We start from the raw sequence: 14,401 nt of genomic DNA, 5'->3' as shown, positions 1-14,401 counted from the left end.
TAGTTTTTTTTATATATATTTTAGCTTAGTTATTTATGTGGGAAGTTATCACAGATCCAGGAATTATCAGTGACTAGTAAGCTTTTTAATAAGTTTATTTTAACAGGCCAACCTTGTTATGCTACACGTTTTAATAATTGTTATACTGTGGAAAGATGTATAAGAACAACAAGAAATGAGAGAGAGATTCCCATTAGATATGGTCTTTGTCTTCTGTGGATCACTTTACCACAAATTATAAATACAACAATAATATTTGGACAGTATTCCATTTATTCATAAAGCTGAAATCTAAACTATAAAAAAAAAGCATCTAATACAGAATGCTGCTGATGAAAATAAACCATGGCTCCTTCAGTAACTGGACATACAGCATTTCACTGGGATACTTGGCTATTCCAAGAGACACCCCTGTGAGTCATTAAGGTTTTAAAGCAGGGGCCGGGGAACCTATGGCTCGCAAGTCAGATGTGGCTCTTTTGATGGCTGCATCTGGCTCACAGACAAATCTTTAAAAAAAATAATACTGTTAAAAATATAAAACATTCTTATGTATTACAATCCATTCATTTCCTACCGCTCATGTTCATGGTTGTGGGTGGCTGGAGCCAATCACAGTTGTCCTCTGGGACAACACCAAATTTTTATTGAATAATGCGTAACGTACACGGGTCGTTGTATGGCTCTCATGGAATTACATTTTAAAATATGTGGCATTCATGGCTCTCTCAGCCAAAAAGTTTCCCAACCCCTGTTTTAAAGGAACTCACCTCAGACTCTGAAGGTATTCATGTGCATTTGAACTAGTAAGTTCAGTAGTGCTTAATAATCACAATAAATTATGTCCTTAAATGGACAATTTATGAAATAATTATCTTTGTTTTCAATTTACTCTCAAAAATATATGTTGAGTAAACAAAATTTTTGCAGAATTCTCTGGAATAGCCATGATCATGTGAATAATAATGTGCATTTTCTATTCAGGGTATAACCAGATAGGAACAATATACTATGGTTAGGTTCAATAATTTTAAGTGTTTGATACATTTATTGTTAATTATTTGAAGGATAAGGTATGTTCTCAATTTCTAAATGTACTCATTTTTATAAGGAGAGCATGCTATATCACAGACTACACAGAAAGTAAATGTTTAAACAGCATTTTATTTCCCTTATAACATTTTGTGCTTATAAGAGAAATTAGAGGGAATATAACAGGTAAATGTACTAATATCTAATGGTTTATTACTGAGTCAAATTTAAACACAGTATTTATTAGTTGGGTTTGTAGTTTTTTTGTTTTGTTTAGTTTAGTTTCAAGAGAACATTTCCTCCATATTACTTTTGTTTTTAAGAACTAGCAATAAAATGTATGTCATTATTATGTGAAAATGCATGTTTTTTTAGTAAATGCATTGATTACATGTTTAAATGGAAGTACTTTTATTCATAACTTCTAAGAACTGGCCAATATACTTAAAGTTTAATAAATACTTTGTTTTATACTTTAAGTAAAATATTTTTTAAGTATTTGAAATTATTTTTGAATTTTTTATGAATCTATAGGTTACAGGATGTAACATTTTCTTCTGTTTTGAAATTAAGTATTCAGCTTTTTAAGAAATTTTTATCTGGAACTAATTTTAGATTTACAGAAGAGCTGTAAAATAATATTTATTTTTAAGAAGAAGGTCTTTATACTAAACCATGCTTGCAAAAAGTTAAACCAAAGAGTGATCCTAAGACTTAGTCAGTGAAGATCTTAGTTCATCTTTGACCTTTGGAGATGATTGTCCGCAATAATACCCCATAGAGCAATATACTGTAAATAGCATCTGAATGGCAGAAGCATTTTAATATGTATGCCACTAGAATTCTCCATAGTTCAAAGTGCTTTGTTTCCAATAAAAAAATTTTTCTAAGCTTTAAAAAGAGCTTACTTTGTTAAATAATTCCAGATTTTACTCTCTTGAGAAATCTACACTTTAAAAATATGCGTGCCTGATTCTTTTCCAAAAGAAAATTGAATTATTCCCTGACCCTACTTCCTGATTTCCTCTCTTCCTCCATGGCTCTTCATGTTTCTGTGGAAGCCTGCTTAAGAAAACCATTTTCTTTGCAGAGAAGTCTCAGATGGAGGGCATAGGCTCAGCCCGGCACCTGAATTTTGACCAGAGCTCTGCAGAGAGACTATACCTGGCAAATGTGGCAGTACTTACTTCCTTGAAGAGACGGTGCATGAGCTAATGTTTTAACCAGTTAGGTACATAATATGCTATTATTTGTCTTCTCTTTTCAAAGAGGAGAAAAAGGGTATTTAACAAAGAAATCCTCATACCAAGTTCTTCAGTAATTGCCAGAGTCTATAAATGCATAAAAGGAGGTTAGGCCATGAAGCACTTTTATGTTTAAATCTAAATCCTCATCTCTAAACATCTCTATTAACATAGCAGATTTGTGTTGCAACCATCCTCCTAATAAAATATGAACTCTTTTAAGATTGTCAAGCATTTGTAAATAATGGATCCTTTAAATATCCCTGAACTTTATTCTCAAACTTATAAGGAGAAATAACAATTACTTTATATAACCACTGATACCATTTTAGCATTTGATGAAGATGTTAATTTATGGTTGGTTAGCAGTTTATGGCTGTCATTAGTTTTTTAGTTTGGTCCACATTAGAAATCTATTTTTCTTTTTTATTTTAATCTGAGACAATTATATAAAGATATGGTTATGTTTTATCTAAAATGTATCATTCTACTATAGCATTTCAAATTATTCACAGATCATAGTTCTTATATGTGCATATATGAATTTAAAAATACAGCAATAAAATGCTTGAAACAGATCATAAATTTGCTTCATATTTTATTGCATCTCTGAATCAGGTTGAGAAGACAAGGGCAACTATGGTCTTTGGGAAAGAATTAACTCTTTCCCAAACTGGTAAGGAGAATGATATCACAGTGTGCATAATTAAAGCCAACTCCCCTACCAAAGCACACTGGTGACTTGTAAGATAGGCTTGTCCATCATAAATGGGGGAAGGAGTAGAAGGTAAATGCAAATCCTCTTTTCCTTTACCGTCTAACCTTCCCAGCACGGTCACATCTCTTCCAGAGCTTTCCAAACTGGATTTCTGTATTACCCAAATTAAAGAACACAGAAGAAAGGAAAGGAAGAAAAGTCACACACGCACGTGGACACACACTCGGGTACCTGATAATTTTGCATTAGTTCAGAAGGTGCCTGGATCATGTTAAGACGAGTAATTTAGAAAAAGTGGTAGAATTTAACTCAAATCAAACCTCAGGGAAAGAAAACAAAGAGTTTTGCTAGTTAGCAAAGAGGTATTTAGAGGTTAAAACTGAGGCATCTTCGCACAATTCCGGGGTTTAGCGCGGCTGCGGGGTGCTCTTGACAAGCCTGACATCTGCCCTGGAGCCACCAAGCCACGAGGGTGCAGCCCGATCCTAGTGCCACCCCTCGAAGGAGTTTGAGGCAGTCTCTTAAGTTCGCTTCTTGTTCCTAAGAACATGGAAGTTGGATGGCTTTGCGTCCCTGGGAGTGACTCGGAGTGCCAGTCCAGGCGAGGCACGGGGCAAAGGTGTGCTCCGCAGACGCGGATCCCAGCCCCTCCCCCTGCGCAGCGCGAGCTGAGCAGCACTATGGGCCCCCTTATTGTGGACATCTTTCTATCTGCAAACTTGGGCCGGCTGAACTGTGGACCAACCATCCCTCTGTCCTTCTGCACTCCCAGGTCCCCAGCACTGACCCTGGCCCTGGAGTGAAACTGACACCAAGGTATTCACACAGCCTACAGAACCCTGGTTACAGTAAACACGTAGAAGTCGCCCAGAGGAGCCAGAGATCCCGCGGGGAGAAAAAGAACTCTATTAACCCGAAAGTTCATACTTTTGAACTTAAATTACTGTCTCCTCGTTTTCCCTCCTATTCCCCTCCTACCATCTACTGTTCCCAATGTCTGATTTAAAACGGCCAGATTTAATCAACCTGCAGCTCATTGGCTTGGCAATGCACGGGCCTCGAGGTATAAATGCCAACAGAGCCCGCAGGAAACGGGCTCATTTATTTTGCCCATACATACAATGTTAATTGATGTAAAGTTGCTTGGCACGTGGATAATTTAGTCTGACCCACATTTTAATTAAAAGAAAACTTATGTATGTTTCTGATGTTTATCTTTTGCAATTTAATTTTGTTTAGAGGCGCCATTGTGTAGTTGACACCCCTCCGCCCCCAACCTACATTTCATTAAAGGTTTTACTAAGGAGCCTCGCCTGACCAGGATTCATTACCTCCCGCCTTCCATGAGCACACTTTCGAGTCTTCTACTTGCTCGTCGCCGAGCCACCACAATGTGCTGCGAGCCGGGAAGTAAACTCTCATCATTATTTTTCAAAGTCTGGGAAGTGTATTATCTTTTTCCCTAGTGGTAATTAGTTACCATAGCATCCAATACGTAAATGTGCCCAGAGCACACCATTAACAGTTAAACGGAGGATTCAATTTAACACATGATTATATCTTTCATAAGTCATTACGTTGGAAAAGTCAATGCCACTCATGCTGGAACAATCTCAAGGTCCGGGGCGCATAGAAAGGTTCGGTTCCGACGTCCGAGACCAAAAGTGCGTGGAAAACGAAGGTCCTGACTCTGGGCCCCCCTAGTGAGCTTTTGGCAGTAAAGATGGGTGGTGGGTGGCAAAGAAAGAAGATTTTAAGCTCAATACAGAGTCTTGGAGGGCATGCCCAGCTGAAGGGTGGAGTGCGCGCGCGCGCGCGCGCACATACACACACACACACACACACACACACACACACACTCATACGCACGCACTGACGGGGAGGGAAAAGGAGGGTTACTAGTGAGCTCTTTAAAGATGATCATTTGCTGGTTCTGTAGGAGTCCACGAAAAGTCCCGGCGCTTACGTCGATTCCCAGTGTCAAACTGGAGGTGAAACCTAAGAGGGAATTGGAAATTAGAGAAGGAAATTGAAATTAGAGAGAAACTGCAAAAGGAGACAGGTGGAAAAAAAGGCTAAGTGGGATTTTGGGTCTGCGGTTGGCCTCATCAGACCACTCTCAGCTCCTAAGAAAAGTGAGCAGCGGGATCCGCCGGGTGGTGCGCCTGGGGGAGCGCCCCAGGGAGCATTGGTTCTGGAACAGGCTCAGGGCAGCAGCGGAGGTCTTAGGGCCAGCCTGTCTGCCCCGCTCCACGGACACTTCGGCCAAGACCTCACTGGCCGCCCCCCAAGCCCATCCCCAGTGCTGAGTCACCCAGCCTCGACCTAGATGCTGCAAACTGGAAGGACCTCTGGAGCCCACAATTGTATGGTCCAGCTTTCCAGACTGGGCCGAAATTCGAGACTCAAACCTCAGAAGAAAAGTTGCCCCCGGAGGTTTGCTAGGTGAAGGAAGAATTCTCTCCATCTCTCAGTGACCTTCTCTAAAAGCTGCTGCTGAAGCAACTTTGGAAAGGTTAAGGTTAGGCCAGGAAGGCCACCTACGTAAATCACCTGAAACCTCTTTGCAGTTCCTTTCAGATGTCCTACGTGTAGTCCTAGAACCAAATGCTGCTCAACTCCTGCCTTTGGAAAGAGATCTGATTGACCTGAAATTCTCAAAATAAAAATGTTATTAACCTGCTACTTTTAATTATTGTGCATATTCCTCTGATATTTGACTTATTCTCAACATCCTCTTCTTTTCCCTACCCCCATCTATTTCAAGTCTGTTTCAGGATTAAGACTGCAGACTGAGTTATTAAAGGGTGAAAGGAGGGTATTTCTTTCTCTCCTGAAGTTCAAAAATTATTATTTGTACAAATTTTATAATAGTTGAACAGTATGAAGTTGCAGAGGAAGTGTTTCAAGGAGACCTATTTAATAATGAGAAATACTAAGCAGTAAATCTTGCAGCAAATGTGTCCCCTACAATGTTAATATGCAAAAAAAGAAAAAAAAATCCATTGATGGTGGCTGTGTTTAATTCCTAATCAGAATGATGGACAGCAGGCCCAGAACAATACAAACTAATGGCTGTGTTGCTGATCACTTTACCCCTTGATTAAAGACACCCAATTATGGCGCAGAACAGTGTCGTAATTATGTTTCTTAATCACATCCAGGAGGTTTAATTGCCTTAACGATGTGTTTCATTAAATGAATTTAGGTATTATAGTCGACAGTTTTCATACACAGTTGTTTTCAAATTAACATAATATTAGACATCGTCATGGAAATTGTTTTAATAATCATAATTAGATGCACCCAGGCTTTGTCTGGTAAATGCTAAGAGACGGGTCTCCTCCTGCCTGGGGGCAGCCCTGGTCTCTTCCCTCCCTCTACCCCCCACTCCCAGACTGGGAGGGCTCCAGCTTCAAGGCCCTTTGCTGTTATGTTTTCTGAAAAGTTATGTTCTGATTAATCTTTTTTGATGGCAAGTGGAGCAGAAAATACCTCCCTCACCCCCCACTAAGTTTGATGGCATTTAGGAACATCATTCTGAACTGAGGCATACAGACAAAAATGCACTTAGCCAAATGCCTATAGAAGAAGCACTATAACTTTACCACCACCATCTCTACAACCTCCACTACAATAAAAAATCAAACCTTCAATATTTGAGGGTGTCACTCAGGTCCACATACCAAGCCTATACAGAAATTCTTTAATAGAATTTATGGCCAGTTTATCCAGAGTCCCTAAAAGTCTCATTAACAAGCAACACTAGTTAGTTTTGAACATCTCAATGGGCACTGTTTACACTTATAATTCAACCTAGTTGATTCCTGTCAGAAAAAAATGTGGACAGCCACAATAAAATTCTTCCTCAGAGGATCCAAATGCATCTCTTTTCCTCGGCTTTTGGGCAGTTTGGAAATTGAAGTTTTGATCAAAAGTCTTATAAGAAACTTAACCATCTTTGATGGGCTCTGGCACGGTTAGCAAGGCCATACAAGTAGAAAAGAATTCCAGGGACAACATGGCCTTCAAAGTTATGCCAGCAGATGGAAATTCTAGACCTCCTTTCAGTCTCACCACCCCTATTTTTCTCTCCTCCAATGACCAGGCCCAGCCATCTTCCTTTGAACAAGTAAACAAGTGAATTAGGGTCACTCCTAATTGTATATCCCTAACAAAACTTTACTTCTCTGAAACTCCTTTCTTTTTGGTTACCTTTCAAAAAATAGTAAAACAGAAGAGAGGTGACTGCTACCTCCACAAAGCACAGCATAATAAAATGTTTGATCAAAATATTTTAATAAAGATTCTTTCTGACATAGATACACATACAAATGGTCATACATAGCTGTCATAGTCTGATTGACCTATTGAATATATATATCATTCTTTATACATCCAAAACCCACCAATAGATCCATCACAGCTCCCAACTCACCATCCAACCTGACAAACTAAATGTGTATTATCTGTAAGGAGTGGAAAATAGCAGGACTCCTTTTTTTTTTTTTTTTTGAAATAAAAAGGTTTTCTTGATTTTTGCGGATAGAAAGGCAGGCAAACAGCCATGCAAACTAAAACTGAAAGCTCACTTTGGGTAAATAGCTCCTTGCTCTTCCTTAGCTTTATTTTATTTGTTTTTAAATTTTATTTTTTAGAAAAATAACAAAGGATTTCACACCATAGGGAAATCAAACCAGTCTTTCAACTTAAATAATTCTTCACAGTTAAAATAACTTATATATGTACACATATATTAAATGCAATTAAATTAGACCTTTTAAAAATCCACAGCACAGCCTGGAAAAATATTTGCTTAACATGGTTTTACTTATAGGTTCTATTGCTGTGACGCTTTTCCCTTTTAGAATGCAAAGGAGTCCCCTTTGAAAAAAGAGATCAATTCATTTGTCAATTAAGAATACACCTTTCCTGTAATTTTTGGACTGAAGCAATTTATTAAAGCTCAATTTAAATACAGGGATGATGCAACTGAAAAAAAATCCAGGTGACCTTTGATAAACCTAAGCAGCTCAGATACATCAATAGGTCTCTTCATACTTGTTGGCAAATAAACCTTTTAAACACTTGGCACACAGTATGAGTTAATAAAACATAATTTTAGAGGCATGAAAAAAATCTGCACATAAGACCCATGACCTTAACAAATGATAAATACTGTTGATGTGGAAGGGTCATTGAAGAATAACAAATAAATACCATGAATCTCTAATACATCATTGTAGAGTGGAAAGTAACAAGGTGCACATAAGTATTTTAAAATGCAATTCTTTCAGCCACAGTCAGTTTTTTATATCGCTCTTGCCAAAACTTTTGAGCAGTTTCACAGGATTAAAGTTCAGAGACAATAAAAAATACAAGTCTTTCATAGTAACGTGTCTCTTTCGTGTTATTATTTTTTTATCTTCACTTAAATAAATCTACCTTTCAAGTTTTTCTCCTGGCTCAGAATGAAAATTTATTTTCAAGTCCCCTTTCTGATTTGTCTGAATGAATATTCTGTCCCACAAGCCACCCAACCCCGGACTCCTCCTCTCCCCCTCAGGACTAGCCAAATTCACAATTATTAGTAGGATTAGTATTTTGCCATTTAATACTCTCCACGCTTTATAACCAAGTGACTACTTCTCAACTTATTTTTAACTTTAAAGGAAAACTCTGCTTCCTGGAGGTCTAGGCTGCCACCAAAGTTGCCACTTATCTGAGAAAAAAAGACATCCACACTTCAGCCCAACTCCACCTCCCTCCTCTTTTCCTCCCCACCCCAAAGACCGAGATTCTGGGAATGTCAAGGCTAACGTCCCAATTGTCTCTGACACGACTCCCCAGTTCTCGCCTCTCCTTTGTTTGCTCTGCAAGTGTTTCACAACTACCAGAGGACCAAAATAAAGGCGGTGGGGGCAGCTTTCCCCTTTCCTCTAGCTTTTGGGTCGGTCCTGTGTTTCCCCGGGGGAGGGGGGTTAAGGCTTCTCCGTGCACTGTTTGCAGAGGCTGGAGGAGACGCTGTTGAACAGGGCACACTTCTCCGGGCAGGAGGCGGCCGGGGGCAGTCCGGCGCTGAACGGGTAGCCGGTAGCCTGCTCGTAGGCGCCCAGCGCCGGGTGCAGAGCAGCGGCGGCAGCCGCCGCCGCTGCGGAGCTGGGTAGCGAGGCAGCCGAGATGGCCTGGCCCTGGTTGAGGTAGGCGACAAGGCGCCGCATCTCCTCCAGGGCCTGAGCTTGCATAAGGATGTAGTTCTTGGCGAGCAGCAGCGTGGCGATCTTGGAGAGCTTGCGCACCGAGGGGCTGTGCGCGTAGGGGATCACCGCGCGCAGCTCATCCAGCGCGTCGTTCAGGTCGTGCATCCGCCGGCGCTCCCGGGCGTTGATGTTGAGCCGCAGCGCCTTTTGCTCTTTGGATTTCTTGCTGCTGCTGCCGCCGCCGCCGCTAGCGCTGCTGCTACCCCCGCCGGGGGCGCCCGGGGGGGCGCTGGCGCCGCCGTGGACGTGGGCGTTGGAGCAGCCCTCCGCCGCCTTGGCTCCTCCGCCTCCCGCGCCCGGGGAGGCCCCCGGGTCGGCGCCTCCGGCCCGCAGCACCAGCTCGCAGCGGCCGTCGCTGTCGTCGTCGGGGCTCTGCTCGCCACCGCTGCTCTCGGCCACCGAGCCCCGGCTCGCGCTCTCGCCGTATTTGAGGCACAGTGCGGCCCCAGCCGGCAGGCTGCTCAGTCTAGGGTCACCCCCAACACCGGCAGAGCCCACCAGCAGCCCGGGGACGCCCACCCCGCCGCCGCCGCCGCCGCCTCCCCCAGGCGGCGGCAGCAGCAGCCCTGCCCCCTCGGGATCAGCCGGCTCGAAGCAGCCCAGGGGCGACGGGGAGGAGGACGCCGGGCGCTCCCGAGGCGGCGGCGCCAGGGACAGGTCCATGCCCGGGGGCGTGGAGCGGAAAGACGCCTCCAAGCGCTTGGCCGTAGAGGTGCTCAGGCTCTTGTGCAGGAAGAGGTCGTCTTCGCCCGCGGCGGCCGCTCCGAGGTGCAGCCCGCGTTCCATGGTCCGGCGCCGGCGCGTCGCCCGGGCCCGCCGCGCCGGCCGCCGCCGCCGCGGCTCGGGAGTCAGGAGGCGCCGAAGACGCTCCCGAGCCGGGCTCCGGGGCTAGTGCGCGCGTGGGTCCCGGTGCTGTTGGCAGCCCTCTCCCCTTCTTTTTCTTTTTCGCCTTCCCCCGCGCTCGCCGCCTCCTCTTCTTCTTCTTCTTCGTCTCCAGCCGATGGTGCTGGCTGCTGGGGCTCACCATGGGCCGCGGCCCCGCATGGTGGGAGGGTGGGCGCGGAGGGAGTGGAGCCGCCGCCGCCGCCGCCGCTGCTCTGAGCCCAGCCCCGCGCCTCCTCTCCGCACCGTTTATCTTGCTTGGATTCACCTTCAAGAGATTTCCGGACCCATCAACCAGCCGCCGCCACAGACGGGGGAGTCTTTTACATCATTATCTCTGAGTAGGTTATTATGAAGAAGACTCGCCTGTTGGGACAGCGCTTTCTACCCAATCAGGTTAACGTTTTAATTAATAGGATTAAAACGGTAACAAACAATCGCAGGCGCTATCTGGCCGCGAGTCTGAATAGTTTCATTTCCCAGGTCTGAAGACAGGCAGCAGCTAGAGCTTTATAAAAGGCGCCTGCTCCGTTATTCTGCCTGCCATCTGTATACACAGCATAGCGCATATGTTTGCAAGGCGCTGGGTCCTGTTAGTAACCCAACAACTGCCTTTAGCTTGACATGTGTGGCGACTTTCACTCATCAATGAGCACACTAAAAGCCCTACTTAGAGCCGAGGATGTTCTTTGCTTCTTCAGCAAATTGTAGATCGGCGGCGAAGCCTGGGAGTCCCATGGAAAGCCGATGCCCCCTCCCACTGTCCCCCACTCCCACCCCCACTGCCCTTCCCTCGCCACTGCTGTCTCATCTTGTGCTAAATTACCCTTACGGGCGAGAATTATACTCCTCCCATGTCCATAGGATGACAGTGGTCTGGACTTGGAGATGGGACTTTGGGGGGTAGAGGGACTGGTGTCCCCGTTGACTTGCTCAAAATTCACCCTAGATTCCCAGCTAGTGAGACAGCAAAGCAATCGTCCTCCTTGAACATACTGCCTTATTTCCACCCCATCCCCCGCCCGTTTCCAACCCGGATTGGGGGAGATAAAAAGAAGAAAAATGAAGAGCAAATTGATTATGCAGCCCATTAGATTAAAAGGAGGAGGGGGGGGGGAATCTTTGCAGCGGTTACCAAATAACGACTACAATGATGATGACTCCGAAGCACGCGATTTTCTAAACAGGAAGGAGGAACTGATTTCTCAAACTTTCCTCCAGATTAAAATCCCGTGGTTTCAGAATAACTTCCTTCACCAGGAGTCAAATCCTCTCCCACACCAAGTAGGGCATTTGTGCATATTGATTTGCCCGGAAACGTAACTGCCACGGCTAGGAAGCCGTTCGGGGGCAGCTGGACCTGCCTGGCGGTTCTGAGAGAGCTGATGAAGGGAACTCTGTGAGGACGGTGCTCCTCTCCGCATGGGAAGTGGTACACGCCGCCCTCCAGCTCCCGACTTGCGTGTCTGGGAGCACATGGTATTTAGCGGCTGGTGTTCATCCTTCTGACATAAGTAAAAACAATATTTCCCAACACCTCCAATAAATCTTTCTTATGTGGCAGAATTACTGAAGCCTATGAAATTTTTGGTTTCTCTGGTTTCATTAAAAACCTTTTAATTGTGGCTTTCTGAGTTGGCCCCAGGTGTTGGACTCTTTTCATTACATTTTGCTCTAATGTGATGAAATTCTAATTCTCTCCTTACCATATGGTTAAATTTCCCAACTGAGAATTAGTTGAAAAAAGGAGAAATAATCTATTAATCTCTGTAATAGATTCACAAATGAGGTTCGCCACAGAACCTGTTTTTGAATGGTAATATCAGAACAGTTGGGAGCCTTATTTCATAAAGGAAGGATGAGGGGCAACCAGAGGCGTCTGCATTGTCACCTGGAAAGGCTGAATAGTGGCCCAGCGCTATGTTTCCAAAGTTAATTGCCCGAGATTCAGTCTACCGGGGACAGAAAGACTTAGCAGTCGTCGGTTACCTTCGAGCTTTAGGATTTACTGGAACCCAAAGATTGACAGAGGAGCACGCGGGCTGAGAGAACTTTCCAGCCTGGGACCCAGGCCCGCGGCTCTGGAAGGCTTGAGCCCCCCCCCCGCCCCCCACGGGTCTCCCTAGGGACCCCAAAGCCCAAGCTCACCGCTTTCTTCCCACTTTCCCTCGGGCGCTCGCAGCTGTTAACCTCTCCCTCTCCCCATTATTGTTTTCCAATTAGCAGCTTTCTTTTTCTGGGATAGTAAACAAAGGTTCTCTATAAGCATGTAGGTGAGTCTAGTGAGCCTGATACTAACTTACTGAAGGTCCTCGAGGCTGCCACCGTGGTGGCTTTGGGAGGCATGGAGACACTCAGACGTCCTGGATGTCTGATTCGCTTCTTCCTCCAGCCTGTCCTTCCAGTGGGCTGGCACTTTCTGCTGGACACCTGGACTCCTGCCGGCCAGAGGGTAGGCACTGGGAGGGCGGCGAAGGATCTAGCACTCCCGGGCCGGGTGAGAGCTCGGGCTGCGCGGTGCCCTGCAGGGCCGGCGTGCCTGCCTGGCTGACCACAGAAAGCAGACAGACGCCTGCTGCCCCGGCTTAGACCTGGGACCCTGTCCAGATCCTGGTCCTTGGCCGCTCTCAGATTACTCAGCACCAAAGAGCACCTCGTGGCCTTTTCGCGACCCCATCTCCACGCCCTCCTGTCACACCCCCACCCCACCCCAGCCATCCACACTTCTGGAACAAACTTCTGTCCAACTTTATTTCACTCCGAGCCCCAAACCTCTTTCCTTAGAGGTTCAAGAAGATCCCCCAGGACTCCCCGGAGGAGGCGGCCGCTTATTAGATACTGGAAATTTAGCTTTGGGAAAGTGCCGGAAAATTTATAGAAGCTCTAAATGTGGGCCTTATAACAACCGTCGGGGAATGGTCTTTGAGGTTTATGCACTCGTAAACTTTTGCTGATTGCTTCTGGGAAGTTGTCAGGCACTTAACACGGCATTTATCTTACAGGGCAATGAAAACACATCTGCCCGGTGTCTCGTTACCTGGTTTAATCGTCGCCAGCCCTAAGTCACGGCCTAGGCTCTCTCCTCACGTGAGTGGGACCCCGCCGCCTGGTTTCGGGTTAGCGGAGGGCTGTCAGCTGCTCACTTACTGCCCTTTGCCTTAGACTTGAAGGCTTAGAGCCACAGGAGAGCGGGAAATCTGTGTGTGCACTTGAACTTGATTCAGCCAAGAAGCGGGAAAAGGGCCTGGGCTCCCGATATAACCAGCAAGTTGGACAAGTAGCAGAGGAATAGCCAAAATAAACACATTCTGGTTTCCTGTCTAAAAAGGGTAGGAATTAGCCTGCGGGGAAAACTCCGGACTCACAAATGACCCCAGAGAATGAACCAGTGGAAGTGAAGTCCTCTGTGAATTTTCAGAGGTCACTGTGAGTTACCGAAGCAGTTGGGGGACAGAAAATGCAAGGACTGTTTCCTTCGCACGCGGCAGGACGGGGGCGGGGTGGGGGAGCTCAGGCCACTCGGCAGGCGGGACCAGGGGGCGGAGGGGGAGGGGTGGGCGCGGTCCAGCCACCGCCAGCCGAGCGCCTGGGTGATGGGCTGGGCTGGTTCGCGCCGAAATGCCCCCTGGCCCACTGACATCAGCACAGGGAGCCTTCTCTGCCAAGTGTTGTAGACCAAATTCACAGACGCCAGAGCATATTGTATAAAGATGAATACAGTTTTGTTACACCAGGAGGAAAAATACCTACGGTTTTGAAAGGATTCTAAAAGCAGCACCGCAGTGAAGTTAGAGGGTATTGAACTTCAGACTGAACTAATTTTTAAAGTCATACTTAAATTTCTTAGTGATCATCTTTATTAATCTTTGCTTGAAATTTGAAATAGGATCCTAAGTAAAATCAGAACGGAACAAAATCTAATCTCCTTTTCAAGAGCAAAGCCTGGAGTCCCTCTTTGTTATTTCTATAGCCCCGATAAACAAGTTTATTACTTTTCTAGATTAAAATGTTAGGAGAACCCGGAACACTGGGATTTGGGTATCTGTGTGTTTTCTGAAAGGGAGGATTGTCCGTGTGTGCGAGTGTGTGTGTGTGTGTGTGTGTGTGTGTGTGTGTTTCAATATATCTGAGAACATTCTAAAAAGTAAAAGCAAAGTTTGGTAAAATGACACGAACTTGTCGCTTGGGAGCTGCTCTGGAAAGCAGATTCTCTGAGAGCAATGGGACCCCTCTCCGGAGGCGCTTCCCGGCCGCCGAGAAGTCCA

At 45.4% G+C, this 14,401-nt stretch overlaps 1 protein-coding gene across 1 annotated transcript; it reads right to left on the bottom strand.

Moving 5' to 3' along the window:
* Positions 1–7,568: 7,568 nt before the first annotated feature.
* BHLHE22 (basic helix-loop-helix family member e22) lies at positions 7,569–10,184 on the bottom strand. The gene has a single exon (XM_066266220.1). It carries the CDS (start codon positions 10,038–10,040, stop codon positions 8,976–8,978), a length of 1,065 nt encoding a protein of 354 aa, XP_066122317.1. The 5' UTR covers positions 10,041–10,184; the 3' UTR covers positions 7,569–8,975.
* Between the last annotated feature and the right edge of the window lie 4,217 nt (positions 10,185–14,401).

Source organism: Saccopteryx bilineata, chromosome 3 (assembly GCF_036850765.1).
Source record: "Saccopteryx bilineata isolate mSacBil1 chromosome 3, mSacBil1_pri_phased_curated, whole genome shotgun sequence".
In the NCBI taxonomy this organism is placed as follows: domain Eukaryota; kingdom Metazoa; phylum Chordata; class Mammalia; order Chiroptera; family Emballonuridae; genus Saccopteryx; species Saccopteryx bilineata.
The sequence above is the reverse complement of the archived record's forward strand: the minus strand, read 5'-3'. Positions and strand labels throughout refer to the sequence as shown.

Bases quoted from the DNA above. Each gene is read 5' to 3' on its own strand.
- BHLHE22 (XM_066266220.1), bottom strand. From the start codon at position 10,040: ATGGAACGCGGGCTGCACCTCGGAGCGGCCGCCGCGGGCGAAGACGAC.